General features: G+C 32.7%; 1 protein-coding gene across 1 annotated transcript in view; it reads right to left on the reverse strand.

The window, feature by feature from the left end:
- Window positions 1–18,462, reverse strand: part of LOC106108523 (GAS2-like protein 1) — a 56,528-nt gene extending 38,066 nt beyond the window's left edge. The window contains exons 1-2 of the mRNA XM_013289710.1: window positions 18,281–18,462; window positions 8,368–8,593 (exon numbers count right to left, since the gene is read on the reverse strand). Coding sequence (XP_013145164.1) covers window positions 8,368–8,550 — 183 coding nt within the window. The 5' untranslated portion in view covers window positions 8,551–8,593; window positions 18,281–18,462. The remainder of the gene's footprint in view (window positions 1–8,367; window positions 8,594–18,280) is intronic.
- Window positions 18,463–18,690: the final 228 nt, after the last annotated feature.

Below are 18,690 nucleotides of genomic sequence, written 5' to 3' on the forward strand. Positions count from 1 at the left end.
TCAAAAACTGGTGCGCTTACCGCACGTGAGTGGGATAGGGACGTAACGTATGAATCCTATAATATACGAGTATACCTCCTGTCAGTCTAAGAACGTGCGCATACCTTTGACTAAACTATCGACCAACTGTTTAGTCGCGCTTCGATTCCTATGAGCTTATATGGAGGTGCGCACAGTACTCGATTTTCAGTTGTTGAACTAAACAGTTTTTTCTGCGACAATCGACAATCGCACAATAGCTGTGCGATAGTTTAATAAAATGTGTGCGCTAACAATACCTAGATTAAAATGATATTATCGTGCTCCATGTGACCTGTATAGCAAAGTAAATAATGACTGCTAACGGTCAACATTCCGTATTCGCAGTCGCACTGCGGGAGGCGTGAGAATAAGATAGTATCATACCAATGGTTTGCGAAGCGAATTTTGATTTCGGAATGTCATTTTCTATGTGTGATTCATAGCAATTTGATTTTATTGGACGTAAAGGAATGGGCAAGTCGACCCAAATGATACTTCTTACTAATATTATAAATGCAAAAATTTATCCATCTAAATTGGATCGAAGGCTTAATGGATCTAGATGAAATTTGGCACAGATGTAGAACATAGTCTTAAGGAACACATATGCTAAGTTGCTAAGTTTATTTAATCCCGCCGACGGAGTTGTTAGCAAAAGCTAGTAAATCATAATTATTTTTGGTTTTTAAAAATATCATTTTTCAAAATGATGTTATATGTTAAAGTTTTACGTATAAGGTGAACATCTTGTAACATCTTAAATAAATATAACCATAAAAATTTTAACAGTTACCCAAGATATAAGAAAACTTGTTAAAAAAATGCTCGAGAAAATAGTGAAAGGACGTATACATAATGGGGGTTTCCTTCATTTTCTCTTAGACGCGTTATACTAAAACCGTTACAAATCGCACTACAGACATGTAATATAAGGTTTTTTTTATTCCTTACTGGTTTTTGCCCGCGACTTCGTCTGCGTGGAATTAAAAAAAAAAAACAAAAGTAGTAGCCTATGTGTTCTTCCAGATTATTCTCTACATCTATACCAAATTTCATCGAAATTCGTTAAGCCCTTTACAATACAAACTCTAACAAACATCCATCCATCCATACATCTAAACTTTCGCATTTATAATATAAGTATGAAGTATGATTAATGAAGTAACATTTCATTTAATCGAGTTTTTTTAATAATCCGACTTAACACGTCATCTGACATGTAATTAGCAGTATCGGTAACAGAGCAGAGAAAGAATCAATCGAAGTAAGGCCATATCGTGGCCTTGTACTGATCGCTATCTATCGTTAGACGGCAATTATCCCAGCATTGGAGGCGCGAGGGCGGAGACGTATTCAGGTTCACGATAGGGTTGCCAGAAGTTTTTAGTAAACATTTATAGAATAAATAAAAGAAAGTATTGTATTTGCTGCCATCGAAGTTGGTTAATCGGTGATTAAGGTAGATTTAGCATGACATTACATTTTACAATACTAAATCTGAGTGTTAACCATATTTAAAACAAGAACGCGATGGTTATTTACTAAATACATTACTTTAATTTTATTGCAATATATTGCGCAAACGTACGCCTTCTCTTTTACGCAGAGTTCGGGAGAGTACCAACAGCATCCTAAGAGGGCTAACTAACAAGCCCGACTGCCTGATCATGGGACACTGGCGGCGCGCACATTTGCGCGTAGCCGGTATCAGGTCCCCTAGATCGTTTTAATTTTAGTTTCTCCTTTTCTTTATGTGTGTGTAATGTAATATGTAATTCTTCTGTCAATGTAAATATCATATGTGTAATATTCTGTTACATAAGTGAAATAAATTATTATTATTAGTATTAATAAAAATAAACCTCACATTTGTTGTCCGGAAAACACATATTTCTATCTCTCAAGTCTAACATAAAAACTGGCAACCCTACATGTCATTCACAGTGGCGCCAACTTAAGAGAATTGAGTAATGTAATAATACTCTTATAAGTATTAGTTTTAAACAGTATTGATTTACTAATGGCTTGTAACTGTACATTAATCAATAGTTATTATAGGTCAAATTAATATTGACTATATTTAGCATTTTGACAATTTGATATTACGATAAAATAACGATTTATTTATTTATTATAATAAATATTTATTTTAGGAGCTATCATAAGAAATTTATATTATGTAACAATAAAAATAAAAAGTTACGCTTAGCTATTATTAGTTTTATGCTTGTAATGTATATTTTATCGATTCTATCACTTTTCTTTTATAATCAAACAATTTATATACATATGTGAATGTAATTAAATTGACATGACCTTTACACTAATAATAAATGAACTATGTTATAATATTTCAAAGGAAATTATTTTGAGTACACACGATGTTTTCAATCGGGTGGATTTCACGCACGAATCGCCACCGCGGCTTTACTGGCAACACTAATTATAAGGTCCAGGACACCACGTGTCCTCCGTCTGTCACGACTGACCTTAGGCGGAATGCTGCTATATAATTATCATATTAATCTGTTTGAAAATATCGACATATTTTACGCATTTCAACTAGCCCAGAGCGGTCAAATGGCTAAGATTTGCATTAAAGTTACCACGTTGCTTTAAATGTAAATTTTGTTATAATATTCAATAATCTCAGCTTTTAGGTTAGTAAATGAACTTTTTTTTAAATTCACATGTGTCTATACATATAATAAAATTGGAGTGTCTGTTATCAACATCAAAAGAAAATTTCCAGATTTCAGGAAGATGAGGTATTTCCCTTGCTGATAGCGAAAATCGCATTTAAAATTTCTTCGTCTGTCCGAAAGCCGCGTTTTTTCCAGACAATCTTCGAAACGGCTGGGTTGGTTTCGACCGGACTTTCACCGAAGGGAAGCAGACATAGACGGGCATATTATAAGCTACTTTTTTCTTTTCAAATGCTAGTTCAAAAAGGAACAAACGCGGCATGCGGACAGACAGACTGACAATAAATGCTTAAATGCGATTTTTGTTATCTTCCCGCAATCTGGCATTTTTCGTTTGATATTACACACTCAAAATTTTATTACATGTACCTACAGTTAACATTGAAAGTTATTAGAAACTCAGTTTAACTGTTTAGTGAAAACTGACCGTATATAACTGGCATAAAAGAAAAAACATAAATCAAAATATTTTGTTAATAAGAAAGATTTTTCTCCGTTCCAGTGCTCTTGTTTCATTTATCCCTCTACGTTTAAACAGTGAGTCAATATCATAACGAAAGTAGACCGCGGCTAAAACAAATGTTACACTTCCCGACAAGATAGCACGGTTCTGATGAATCAGGGAATTTCTTTGAAAGAACATATGAATCAGACACAAATGTACGATTTGCGTTACACATACGCGAAACGAAGTATTGTTTATATTGGAGTGTCGATGAGACAAACATACATAATTGATTAGAAAGATACTGGCGCAGTTTTTAAACGTTTAATCGGAGCCCACTATAGCCCAAAAGTGTCCAGTTAGACCCCTCTCATTTATCCATGTGTTGGTCGAATATCATGTATATTTCTCTAACAATCACACTGCGAAAGAAAACATCGTGGTGCAAACTATATATGTACTGCTTTTTATAAGGGAATGGGGCAAACGAGCGGCGGGAACACAGAGGTGGTCAACGACGCCCATGGACATCCGCAACACCAGAGGAACTACAGATGCGTTGCCAGTCCTTAAAGAAATTGTAAGCTTGCCTCTTGAAGGACCAAAAGTCGTATTGGTTTGGAAATACCGCCGAGGACAGACCGTTCTACAACGCGGCTGTGCGGTGTGTGAATTTGCGAAGAAATTCAAAGATAGATGTGTAGTCACCCAACGCGCTGATGACCAGCGTGGTTGACTATGTCATAGTCATTATAACTTGAACCTTAGAGTCGTTAGATCGAGTATGAGAGAGACTAATTATTCCACGCATCTTGACACGCAATTTTGTAATACTCCACGAATAAACATAGAATGTATCAGTTAGTCAAAACATATTTATGGTATACATTATGTGAATCATGCCATATTATTATTATAGTTTACTTGATATTTTAAACTACTATTAACTTAAATTAAATTTTAGCACGAATGGGCCGGCACGCCCGGTGTAATACCACGACCACACAGAAGACAGGCGTGAAATGGAAGCAATTCCGTGTTTCCTCTGACGAGTGTGGTGCCGGAGGCCTAATTTAAGTCTCTTCCTCTCTACCATCCATTTCTAATGAAAGGTAGGGAAGAGGCAGTGGATTTGTCGCTGGAGGAGATGCATAGGAAGGGGAAATTTCCTCTTTATATGCGTCTCCTCCTCCGTCATATAAGGGTAGGCAATGCATCTGCGATTGCGGAAGTCTATGGGCAGCGATCGCTTCGCCATTTTGGCGGATTCTAGTGGCTGCTTGCTCGTTTGCCACCTAATGTTATAAAAAAAACGATAAGGGACCAACACTATACAGTCGAAAGAAGAAAGAAAATATTATATTGTTTTAAAGCCATAAGTGACATATCGTATGAAACCGTATCTACTATATTTATATTATTTTCTAGGGCCGAAAGGTATATCGTGATAAGTAAATTATCGATAAGTGTAAAGTGCTCATTAGAAGAATCTATGACTTCCAACGTCCTCGGTGTGTTGAAACGAATTAGCGAGTGCTTTGTCGCAATACCACCCAACGCATTGTGAAACAATTGTTTCCACTATAATGATAATTTCAGTCAACGTCAAATAAATGAAGACAAAATAACTCTATTGGGAAACCGTATTGGCAATATCATTCTACTGAGTTTTTAAACCTTACTGATAGAGTTCTCTTATGCTAGCTCGCACCAGAAATTTAGTATAGTTTCGAGTATTTAAGTAACTAAACAATTCAGTCGAGTAAATAAACAAATTAGTATTTTAACTACTAAGTTAGTTGGTACTTGACTAAATTACTAATCTAGTTTATACATTATATGATGTAAAAGAATTAGTTAATTTACCTTTAAAAGACGGACTAACGATCTGCAATCATGGGTTCAAATTCTATTCGACTGTTAATAAAATAAGCTGTAAGCTTAATTGAAATGGTAAAAAGAAAAGAAAGTCTAATTAATTATTCGGAAAAATATTCAATTACCTATTATACGTATGCATTTTTAAAAATTCAGTCCTGTAGAGTAACGTACTTCAGAATACATACGTGGGGGACATTGTAGTAACGTTTTAATTTTGTTAAGATTCAATTTAGTTTAATATTAAAATCGAAGCTAATATAAATTCAACCTCCTACGATTGAGCAACACATAATTGACTATCAAATATATAATATATTCATAAAGGTTGAAAAAAGTAACAGCTCTTTAGTAACTTCGATAAATCCAGTTTCGTAACTATTAGCACGTGCTAAGTACTAGTAACAATAATCTGACAGCTATTTTGTTAAATGTCGCATTTGAAATGTTACATTTATATACGTATATTGCGATATAAATGTACAAAAATCTGCCCGAGGCATAGGTCCGTAACCGATGGGTATGATTGTGAAAAAGATCAGATACGATAAGAGAATGTTATGTTATTTCATAACAAACGCAAATTCAATACCGAACAACATGTATTGCTATCCCTTTCTTTTTCAAAGAGATGAAAGAGGAGAGAGGTGGTTTCACATATTTGAAACGATAGTGAAAACCAACTCTTTTAATTTTAAAATATCAACACAAACAAAGCAATAAATCGACACTAAATAACTGCAGAACTGACTTTTGAATTATGAGTGCAGCAGTAATTTATTTAATTCGTCAACAACATAGGCAACATTTTGATATCACTAATAATAAAATGTTAAACCCTGTCCCACCACTGGCTGATAGAGACTCAGATAGCTTAAAAATGACGTCACAGATAAGGGAACAAAATCCGATATTTCCATCACATTTTACACGTTGGATTGTTATCAGACAATTTACAATTTGTAGGCCCTGAATCTCTTCTTCCCCGTCCTTCAGCCATCTTCATCGTCTTCATCAAACAGATGATTTAATATCAAAATAATTACATTTATAAACCGTATAAGAGAATATCGATTTTTCGTCGGATTCATCGATATCGATGTCTCAACTAAAAACATCACGAATTCTTTGAAAGTAAACATCTTATTCAATGTTTATTGGAATTCTACAATATCCATGTGCGTATAATTCCTGTCATATTACTTTTTACTGAAAGTTAAAATTCATTACACATAAATTAAAATCGTCTTTAAATACTTCATCGGCTTGTGGCAATTAAAAGTGTCGTAACTGAACATAAAGAAACACCGGTCGTAATGGCGCGCCTTGGACCACGCCATTGCTTGAATGCTTTAATAAGTTTAAATCTACAAAAGAACTTAAAAAGTATTCATTTTTAAGTCACCGAAAGTGAAAAATAACTAAGAAACATTGAAGAAACAATTATTGATAGACATAAGTGGATAAGATTGTATGTAACTTTATGAAAGAAAAATGCAGTTTGGAGGTTTGACTAAAATGTAGGAGTAGCTTTGGGCCACGACTCCGTCCTCGTGAAATTACAACAAAAAACAAAAGTATATAGCCTATGTGTTCTACCAGATTGTCCTCTATATCTATGCCAAGTTTCATAAAAATCAGTTCTGCAGTTTACGCTTCAAACTCTAAGAAAAAACCATATAAACTTTGGCATTTATGATATTCGTAAGATATGTTAATGTATATTTTATTTTACAATTATGAACTAAAGAACATAACAGCTAACTAAAAATTAATATCCAACGTAATTTCCATAAAAAGTATCGTACACAGCAAAGCGACGTAACTACAAAAACCAAGCATGATAAGTCGTTATGAAGCGAGACTAAAACGATACTGGATAATACACCCGTGTTGCACACAATTTCCTTATTTGTTACATTGAATAATGCATAATATCGACAAAAAGTGTAGCGTTCCTACATCGAAGTTACATCAACGTAACCACGTACATTTCGTTTTTAACTCAATCTTACTAATAACAAATGCGAACGTTTAGGTGGATAGATGTTTGTTAGAGTTTGTAGCCTAAACTACTAAATAGGTCTCGATGAAAGTTGACATAGGTGAAGACCAAATTCTGGAAGAACACATAGGCTACTTACTTTTGCTTTTTTAATTCCACACGGACAAAGATGTGGGCAAAAGCTGGTAGCCATATACTTATTACTTACAGAGGAAAAATAGAACAATTTTAGAAACATCTGGTATGACATAAAAGTGATAACAAAAATAGAGAATACGAAAATGAAAGACCAAGATAAAGGTTATGGAACTAAAGAGAGAGCTAGAAAGTGGCAAAAGGATTAGAATATTAGAAATTGCTCAACCGACAAGGACATCGTCAAAATATTATGAAGCAGTATAGTTGCCACATTTATCACTTTAATTTGTCTGAAAATGAAATCATTGTAAATGTTTCACTTTCACACTCACTTGCATTATATGTTTTTTTACTGGCTCCTTTATATCTTAATTTATAAAATGAGAACGTATAGTTTAGATTTATCTTTATTTTATTAATTAAGCCTGCTACAGATTTTTTAACTGAAAAGTTGAACTGTACAATTAAATTGCTGGTGTCTTTATGATGAAAATTAGATTTGTTGATTGTAGTTATGAAGAATCAATTATATTGAAGTGCAAAACTCGATTGTTAATGTAAATAACATGTATAATTTATCGTAGGAAAAGAGGCCAAGAAAATATTATCGAAGATAAAAGGTACCGCATAAAAGTACAAATAGATAAAATATTCAATACATAAATTACTAGAATAGCTAAAACTTATCTAACATTCATCATTTCCGAACACTTTTCCTTCAATAACAATTGTCAGTAACTAATCAAGGATCAATAAATCATGTATGAATACGTGAAAATCGAAACACGAACGACATAAAACAAAGGACAACCATTAAAATAGCGCTGTATAAGAAGTTATTATATTGTAATTGTAAATAATACTGTACAGCCATTAATATTATCAAACAACACTGGATCGATCAAAATTCTAAATAAAAGTTACAAATTTCAAATGCCTTTAAAATCTCAGGTTCTTTAATGTTTTATCAGTACCTTTATTGGAATCACTTCTGTCGTTCAAAGTAAGTTTACTTTCAATTTCTTTTATAAAATTAAATTGTAAAAGCTTGTTTGTTGCTTGTTCTGAAGCCAAGTCAACTTATAATTTACGAAACAAGACTCAAGGAACGTATAGGATCGTTCGACGTTCATCAACAGTGTACTTTGCAGATCAAATATTAGATAAGCACTTACCCGGCATAATGCGACGCCTGTGTCAAGTCTATCAAGGAAATTCTCAGCTGTTATCCTCAGTTCCGGGTACAATAATGTTAACCATTCCGCAAGATCCTCTTTCATAGCATACAAGTACTCCTCGGAGGACTTAAAGGGCCTGAACGGCCTCGTCTCCAGAAGCAAAGCGCCCGCGGCCGCCATCGTTGTAACTCGCTTATTGGTCTTCAATTGGACATAACGGGTTCTGAAACAAAAGAATAAAGCTTAACTACAGATTGTTTTATTTTATTATTTAAATATTCTAGTGGGAGGTAGCTGTCGCGATGCCCGTGAAATCTATTAACGTAGACTATAAACCCATATCAATATTGAAAATGCAAAAAAACGATACTTCAAGAGACTATTACATGACACAAAAACAGGATAATATCGAGTAATTAACGCAAACCATATTCTTAGAACATTATTAGTAAAACCTTGGCAGCAATAAATTATTTTAAAAAACATCAATTGAATGGAATTTCATACAATTTGAAGCCATCATTCATTATTTCGTGGTCTATTGTCAATTAAAAGCAAGATTTCGTAATGTCTAGACTGAGCAAAAAACCCATGGCAGAACTGTGATTGAGCGTTCAGTGATGTTAATCGGTCAATTGCCTTACACATCTCTACAAGTTTTTTTTTTAAATATAATGTTGTCGCGAGCTATTTGGGTGGTCTACACTTTTCTATATGGAATTTTGTACGAATAATCGGGACATTTTAAAATACCCTAAAAATGTAGACACCCTATCTTCTGATTTTTCATTCAAAATTATTTGTCTGTCTTTGTAATATAAAATTACTACTATTACTAACTTAGTAGGCTATGTGTTCTTCTAGGCTACGTTCTACATATCTGCCAAATTTTATCAAGATTCGTTCAGTCGTTTTGGCTGTAACTTCTAACAAGCATCCATCAATCTAAACTTTCGCATTTATAATATTAGTAAGATTAACAAAGCATTATCATTGATTAGTCCTTGAGCTAATTAGATTGTTGTCACGGTATTCATTTTGATTGCAATTTGAGCTCTATTGTAACCGAATAAACTATACTTATGATTGACAACAAGTTTCCTATTGTTATATTTTTATTGTAACTAAATGCTATACATAAATCTTTTTTTTTTTTGACAAAAGTAAAATTTTGTATCCTTTTACGATTCACAATCTTCGATAGGAAGTTGTGGTTGTTCGTTAACAACATAATTTTCAATTTCATGAATGATTGATTACAAATAGGATGAATAATCGAAATGATTGCATAATTCCGACAATATTACGAAACAGGTTTATTTAACAAGTAATTTTCAACCACCTGCTGAATTCAGCCATGTATATCTAAACGTCTTTAAATCTCGTCACTGACATCATCTAACACCATAGAATAGAAGACAATCTAAAAATCTCATATACAGGATGTTTTAAATTATACATGCAACTCAAAAACTTACATAAAAATATGGTGCCTTAACAACCCTATCTTTTATGACATCCTAGTACTTTTCGTAGAGACGGCCGTCACGCAACAACGCCAACTGCGAAGTTTTACCATTGTCCTGGCCACAGGCTGAAATGATTCTTACATTAGCCACTAGATATTACTAGCTTTCGCCCGCGACTCCGTCCGCGAAGAATTTAAAAAAAAAGCCAAAGTGTACGTGTACAAAGTCTATGTGTTCTTCCAGACTTTCTTCTACAACTATACCAAATTTCATCGAAATCCGTTTAGTGTAATTAAATAATCGGATAGTAGTCGGATGTCAAAAATAAGGGTGTTGCATTAGCTCGACGACACGACGGCCATATTGGTAAGGTTATTTTGTGCAAATTGGAAGAAAACATAACAGGTAATGAAGACTATATTTTATTAAAGCATAACATGGCTGTGACGCTTATAGTTAGATGTAATACTTTGACTTGAGCCTAGATTTATATGCATGCGATTGTAAGAACTTTCATTAAAATTAAATGAAAATTGATTGAAAATTATTATCTCACTTAAGATAGTGTCAAGTTCGTTGTAATTTCCGCAAAACAATAACCTTTAAATTGCAATTTGCATTAATTGATGTACAGTCAACTGATATTTAAGTAGCTCATGGTCTTACAGTTCGGTTCAATACTCTGTGAAGTACGTCGCTAAGACTTCCTTCGATCTTATCTTTGAAACGCAAAAACGGACATAGAGGACGTCCGTCGATTTGACGCATCGATGTCACCTCATTTATGAGTACTTACTTTAATATAATGTGAATCTTTAATGCTGGGTTGCTGAAGTTTCTGAATATAATTAAATTTCTGAATTTATTTTAACACTAACATTAAGTTGACCTCAATAGACTAAAACTCAAGTTACTTAATTCGGAAATGTATTTTAATGTTATCGAATCAAAAACAGTAACGAATGGTTAAATGTAGCTGGGAAACCGGCCTTAAAATAAAGAAAACAAGTAACAGCGTCGTTCGTTCTAAAAAAACGTGTATACTTTTGTAAAAAAAACTATGTTTGTAAAAATATGTTGACTATTAGCTTGGTAATAATCATGTTAGAGGAGGCGCCCCCCTTTGACTAAACTATCGCACAACAGTTGTGCGATTGTCGATTGTTTCGCCAGCCAATTCAACTGTTTAGTTGTACAACTAATAATCGAGTAGTATGCGCACCTCCAAGCTCATAAAAATCTAAACGAGGCTAAACAGTTTTACAATAATTTAGTTTCAGATGTGCGCACAATCTTAAAGTATTTACAAATAATTTCTATGTTTAAAGAAATTGTCGCGGAAGAAACGTTTTTTAACGGAAAGAGTTTAATTTATCTATCAAACATCGTAACTGGAGTACGTGGAATTATCGCACTCTCTCATAATTGCGGCTCGTCAACGCCACGCTATCCTACCACACGAAGCGTGAGATATGCGTGAATTAATATTTATAACTAAATTCCTAAAGTAAAACAGTTTTCCGTAATATTATGCAATATCAAAACACTTAATACCAATATTATCTTAATTATATTTGGAGAGATGGATGTTAGTTACTACGTTTCTCCAAAAAACGATTAATGTATCGAAGAACACGTGGGATTCTAAGTTTTAACAATTCAGGGAAACATTCATAATCAGCGTATTGACCGCAATGTTTAAAATTTGACGTTCTTTTGTTTCTTTAATTTGGAAGATAGATTGTAATTAAATAAAGGATAAATTTAAAAATTCCTCATCAATCACTTCATTAGTTTCTGAATCGGCCATATGTAGTTTTGTCTTACTTATTGTTTTTTGTTAATGGTTTATTGTGTCCCTATCCATTGTGACAAGAAATATTAGAATTATCGTAATATTCCCAATTTATTATAGTTCTATTCAAATGTCCCAAATATCTTAGCGAACTAGTCTTAGATGATGTACGTATTGCCTTCCGCTGCATGATTTACGCTCTTCTAGACAAAACATTTCGTTCTGCATAGATTCGCGGAATTTAGAGCTGCCAAATCTGACAACTGTACTATTATAGACTGTCATTTTAGACCCACGTATTGTTAAGGACAAGAAGATAACCAAAATATTACAAAATCGAATAATATGACTATTGTATACTATTGTTACTTAAAATACAACTAATTGTAATGTTTTGGTTAATCTTCTGTACAAATTATGTAAAAAAACTCAAAGGTCAATGTCCTCACGACCAGTGACGTCACTGATTTATGAAGGAACATAATGGTGCCGTGTCTAATCTTTACTTAGTCTAAATACTTCCTTAGTGATTTGGAAATCGTATAGGAATTTAACGTGGGTTTTCATTGCAAAAACATCAAATACAAAAAAAAAACACAATAAAATTATCTATCTTTTTACAAAGAAATAAATAAAAAGATTTAAATTTACCTAGGTTGCATTATTTAGATTTTACTAATCCTACGTGTAATCTATACTTATATTATAAAGAGGAAAGATTTGTATTTTTGTATGTATTGAAATAATTCAAAAACTACAGGGCCGATTTTAAAAATTCTTTCACCGTTAGAAAGGTAATTTATCTGTGAGTAACATAGGCTATATTTTTTAATTTAACGCGGGCGAAGTCGCGTGCAGCAGCTAGTTAAAAATATGTATTGACGATAGGCTTTCTTTATTAGTGTCGTAAAAAACACACTTTTAAATAAGTTTACGATTATCAACTTTTTCTTACAAATAGACAATTCCAGTTAGGTTTTTTGAGAAAGAGCTGTTTTTTGGCTCTTTTTTAATAAATTATTTTACAATAAACTACATTACTTTCACATAGCCCAAGTAGTAGAGAATGTAAGGAGTAAAAGGTTAGCAGTTTGGGCATGTTATAAGGAATGAATTGCATGTTACAAAGAACGTTAGTTATGAGTGTGTAAGGATACAACGGTTGAGGTAGACCTAGAGATGGATGGATTGCGTGAAAGGTGACATGATCAATGGGAGTGATGACTGAGATGACGTATGATAGAGTTATGTGGAGGACAAAAACCTGTCGCACCGATTTTACGGGAGTTGAATAAGAAGGTGATACAATACTTTCATATAAATTGCAGTCGAATTGATAATTTCGTATATTATGTTGTCATTTAAACCGCACAACTATAAAATTCCATTATGCGTCACATTTATTGTATTTACGCAATTTACTTATTTGTAATTAAACCCAAATTTTCCTTGACGATGTTTGAGAAATTACTGTAAATGAATAAACTATATATTTGTGGCAAATGACGTGAAACGTGTTTTTAAGATTATTTCATATGTAACGAAGACGCGGTTTTACGTAGAAATACGCGTTTGTAATGCGTTTGATATATCTATAAATAACTCTGATCATATATAGTAAGTGTTACTTATGTACATGCCATAGATTTAGTAAGAAAAGTAAACAATATTTGAAAACATCCTTCGTTTCAAACGTCTTACGCACTTGTCTGGTGTCCTCACCGACAACTTTCGAGCCGAATGTGGCCCTTTAATGTAACCAAAATTACCACGACAAAGTATTTCGAAATAACACTTTATTGTTCATATTTTGCAAAACAGTTACAATTGAAATTAAAATGTTGATTTTATTATTTTCTTGGTTAATTTTTTGACATTTTGATTTACTGACCACAGACTTCTTTAAACATACCAGTTTAAAAAATGTGAACTGCTGTAGCTTTATTACTCATTCAAGCAGGTCCTAAGGGTCTTAAGATTTCTTACGCAACGTCTCATCAGAGAAACCCTTAATGGCAACGATTGTGATTGTCTGATGATATTAAAACCGATATTAATTAGAACAAAGCAGATTGACCTCAACAGGAGACGTGTTCGGCAACGCTAGTAAGGCAGGTTGGGTTGTAACACGTCCCCGGTAGGGTCGGCAGAAACAATAGCTCCGAGATCCGGTTGCGTAACGACGCGCTCCGCTAACTTCCGTTGTCACTTTACATGTAGCGTCCGCAAAAAAGTATAAAGAACAAATAAATTTCAGATCGTTTATGATTTGAATCTTAATCATTTCATTATCCCTGTCCAATTAAGTCAAAACACAACACAATTTCTTATTTCACGCTTTTATATGTAAGTACCATCACACTTGATGTCAATACCATTGGGCAACGACAAAATAAAACATTGTTACTTGTTTAAAATGGTCTCGTTTTTTTTCCTTTCATTCGTTTTACAAAAAATATCGGGACTGTTTGTATTATGCTGACGGTACCCGTTACTAGGCTAATCTGTTTACAGCGCGTCGCCCGTTCTTTGCGCCTATTTTATTCTATGCGTGTTTCACTAGTGGTGGGTACGAAGATAGTAATTGATGTTACGTTTTAATTTCGCACAAAATTCAAATGTGACTCAGCGGCTCTATTTTGCATATTCATTTAGTGATGCAATAATTTGTTTCTTATCTGATTATAAATTTTAAGATTAAATAATATATGTATGCACTTTGTTTAGATTTTTAAATGCGATTGTTCTGATGAAAATTATATTCTTTTTAAGTATTTTCATATTATTACAGTTAACTCTAGGAATCTTTTATACCTCGCTACTGTGAATCATAAATCTCGTAAATTCCATGAAATGTAGAAAATTCCTACAAGAGATAACTCGCGGGCTAGTTTTTTTAGACTATATTTTAATATTTTTCCTAAGTTAATTTTCAAAAGGTCCCGAATTATACGATTTATAACACGGCTAAAACTCACGTGGGAACTTTCGGTGTAGGCACCGACGAGTTTCCACGTGAGTTTTAGCCGTGTTATAAATCATATAGTATAATGTCTAAAGAAAATTTTAATAAGTTAATATTATCGAATTATTGTTGAGTATAACATCAACAACTTAATTTCTCCTGAAACTTGTTTTAAATAAAACGATTTTATATTCGAAATCAATCAGGGAGAGACTAATCTCTGACTACATTGAATATAGAATACGATATTATATTTTACTTTTTTAACATATCTACACACTTCACATTAGTTGCCATACACGTCTTGAATTGCTGACAAAACAAAACTGAAGTGTCCACTATAGTTACCAATATTTACATACAATAGGCAATAGTACCCTCGAATACGGTCGTGTTTGTCATCACATCGAATTTGCGTCTATTGGCAGATGAGCGTGAAATACGAACAAACGCATGTAACAACTTCACGCCAAATTCGACCTTGTAACAAACAGGAAAGTGATGTCACTGACATGTTAAGGTAACTATCGATATATCGATAAAAATAAAAAGTCTATTATAAAGTAATTTATGTAGAGAAATTTATTCCGTTATCAATCTGGTTTCAAATTACCAAAGAACATTAAACGAATACATATTAGAAGAAAATAACTTTACGTAAAAAACCGTATGTTATGTATCGATTCTGTGAACGTATTACTAAAGTTTGCTAAAATACAATCCAATGCGTAGATAGAATACCGAATGGTGTGCCTAACATCGATTCATTTACTTCAAAGTGCCACAGACCAAATTTTAATTAATCATTTTATTATACTCAACGTACAAAGAATATGATATCAAATTACACATGACTTATATACTTGATTTTTTTTTTAAAAAAAAGCTATTTTCAATGATATCTTAAAGCCAATTTAAATTTCTAGCACATAAGAGTATTCAAATACAACTACATTTCACACTCCCAATTAGAAAGTACATGCATTATGTACATATAGTGATTGGAAAGAGAGATTCTGTTTGTTGTATATTGAATTTTAAAAATAGTTGCACGGATGGATTTCTTTTTCTCCACTCCTAATTAAGTTTAACTAGCTGTTGCCCGCGAGTCTATCAGCGCGGAAGTAAAAAAAAAAACTTAATTAATATCCTATGTTTTCCGTCAGACTATAGTACTTTACATCTTTGGTAAATTTCAGTAAAACCCGTTGAGCTGTTCTGGATAGTAGTAATAAACATCCATCCAAACTTTCGCATTTATAAAACTAGTAAGATAAGATATAGTAAAATGGCAAATAGTGTCCTACGATTTGTTTTTAACTAGACTAAATTATACTTAATTCTTTGACAATTCGAAGTTTATTAGCTAATTGTTTCGTATCAAAATTGTATACAAACAATTTATTGGTGCTATAAATTAAATTCCAGGCATGCAAATACGATATTCGATATGAGAGTCGCATGAAAGGAAATAAAACAATAACATATCGGTCGATAAAACGCTTGCAATCGGTCCGCCATTTTGGTAAGATAAAGTGTGTTATCGATAGACTCGCGGACGTCTCTACTTTGTCGCTGTCCTTGCGTAAATAAACATAGTAATATTTAAGTTTTATTTAAAAAAGTTAAAAACAGTGTTTATGTACTAAACGCGATCGTAATTTTTAATCCAGATTTGTTATTCGATATTTGAAAAACCCGTGCGAAATCGACGGACATCGCTAGTTTTTGATAAGTACGGCACTCATATCGAAGAACTTCAAAATGTTTTTCCCACTATAAAGAAGAAAATACGCCCCATTTCTGGAATAACTATGCTATCGATTTGGAAATACCCCAGAACAAAGACCACATTCAGGCCGTCTTTCCAGCAATATACAGAAACTCCAATAGGAATTTACATACAGTTTTACCTCAAGACACAATAGTTTAAAGGTTAAGCCAAGTTTAAGGTCTTTAAAGTCTCTCTCTCTCTCTCCGGATCGTTTCCTAATTCCTGAGGGTCGCGACCACTCTCCGTGACACTCTCTCGAAGGGTGTTTCTCCACTCTGCGATTCTTTAAAGTCTAGTAAAATATTAAATAAATACATAGATACAACACTATTAAGATAAAAAAATATACATTTTCTTTGTTGCTAGTTAATATTTATCAAATGTTTATCATTGAGTAATCCTGTCATATTAATTTTTGAATACGATAAAGCAATCATATTTTTTGTGTACAATCGAAGCATGATAGAAACAAGGAGTACGAAACATCCTACGTACGAACAGATATGGATGTGTCATTTTAATTAATATGTTGACCAATAACATTAACGCCTACGTATTGATTTCACACCTATGTTATTGTACTGTAAGTTACTAAATACGTATTAAAAACAACATATATGTAAACGAACAGAACACTAATGATCGTGCTGAAGAAAAAATATCTAGGTAGAGATCTAGACTAGATCTAGAGTTAATTAATTAAAGATTTTATCTATATTAGCATAATTCTACGTTTGAGATTGATTAGTTATTTAAGATATAAATATTAACGAAAGGCAAAAGAAATAAGTCACTTTAAAGAAGACGCTAAATATATAACTGGAAAAAGAAGTTCCCTTTGACGTGAGCAGATTAATTTAATGACGACTTCCTTTAATCTGAAAACACTTTTTATTTTGAATTGTTAAAGTGAGGGCTTTTTCGTAGATTTTTTTAAAAATACCTTACACAAAAAATTAAACATTGTCTATCTATGGATTTGAAATCAAATTCATTAAGATAATGTGTAGAAAAAGAAGGCACAAATTATGTTTTTTGTTAAAAATGAGAGGGATTCCATAAATACGTAATTATAAGGATATTTTGAAAAATCGAAGTTATTGATTCATAGTCTTATTTGAAATTCTTTGTACATCGTTAACACGAGAATGACAAATAAAGCAATATAAATAAATGAATACTTTCGCCCAAAGATGGCAACGAAACGTCTAAAAATAAACAAAATATCCCCCAGACGGTTTAAATGGCGCAGAGTTCCTTGGAATAGAGACCGAATATTTTATTTCCTTTGAAATACTTAACATAATTTGACTATAACAGCATATAGCCATGAATAATACAAAGCCAAAACATATTTCGAAATGTCATTATTTTACTAACAGGTTTGTATCGACTTTTTTTTTAATAAAATACAAAATTTTATTACTTTATTTATGTATTGAATAATTTATCTAATGCAAACTAACAAATTTTATATTTATTTATTTATTATAATTCTTTTATGCAGAATACTTTTAATAAATTGTAGTTAATGTTTTTAACGTGTTCAAAAATATTATCAATTTTTTACACCTAACTGACAAGACATTTTTTTTATTTTTATACCAGTGTTCAACGCCAAAAAAACAGTTGAAAAAATGATAAATCCATAGACATTAATCATATTACCATAAACAAATTAAATGATCTTGTAGATTATTCAATTGTTAGCGATTGGTACCTACTTCAAGGATTATTTAGATTATACATTGACGCAAACACTTCACTTTTTGATAACAATATTGATTGTAATTCATTGTACGAATCAAAGAGAGAGAAAGAAAGAAAGAAAAACATAACCTAAAAACACAATTAATTTGTCATTCAATTAAAAATGACTAATTATAAAATTTAAAAAAAAGACATACCTTTACAGAAAAAGAAACAGACCAGCCCAAAATCACAGCACTAAAAAATCTGTTTTACTCTTTTCGATAAAAAAAAATAAACACAACACAACTTTTATCGATAAAAATCGCGATAGCTACACCACTACGATCGAGCAGACGTGTACACCAAACGAGCGTCAGCGATCGACTGAAGTTCGCGGCGCGTGCGATGCGCGGGCGCAACTAGTACCGTCAACAGAAGCAGGTGGCCTTGACGGAATGCAATTTCGAGATTTATCTTAATTGTGTCTTTTTGCGCTGTCGCACTCAACTTGGTAAGGCGTCGGTTTAAAAAGACCTTTAATGCCAAGGGTCTCGAGACTTTGAGGTCTCGTCTTATTAATTGGTCACAAATATAATAAAATAATAAACAGATATAAACTCTTTAT

Source organism: Papilio polytes, unplaced genomic scaffold (assembly GCF_000836215.1).
Source record: "Papilio polytes unplaced genomic scaffold, Ppol_1.0 DF824269.1, whole genome shotgun sequence".
In the NCBI taxonomy this organism is placed as follows: domain Eukaryota; kingdom Metazoa; phylum Arthropoda; class Insecta; order Lepidoptera; family Papilionidae; genus Papilio; species Papilio polytes.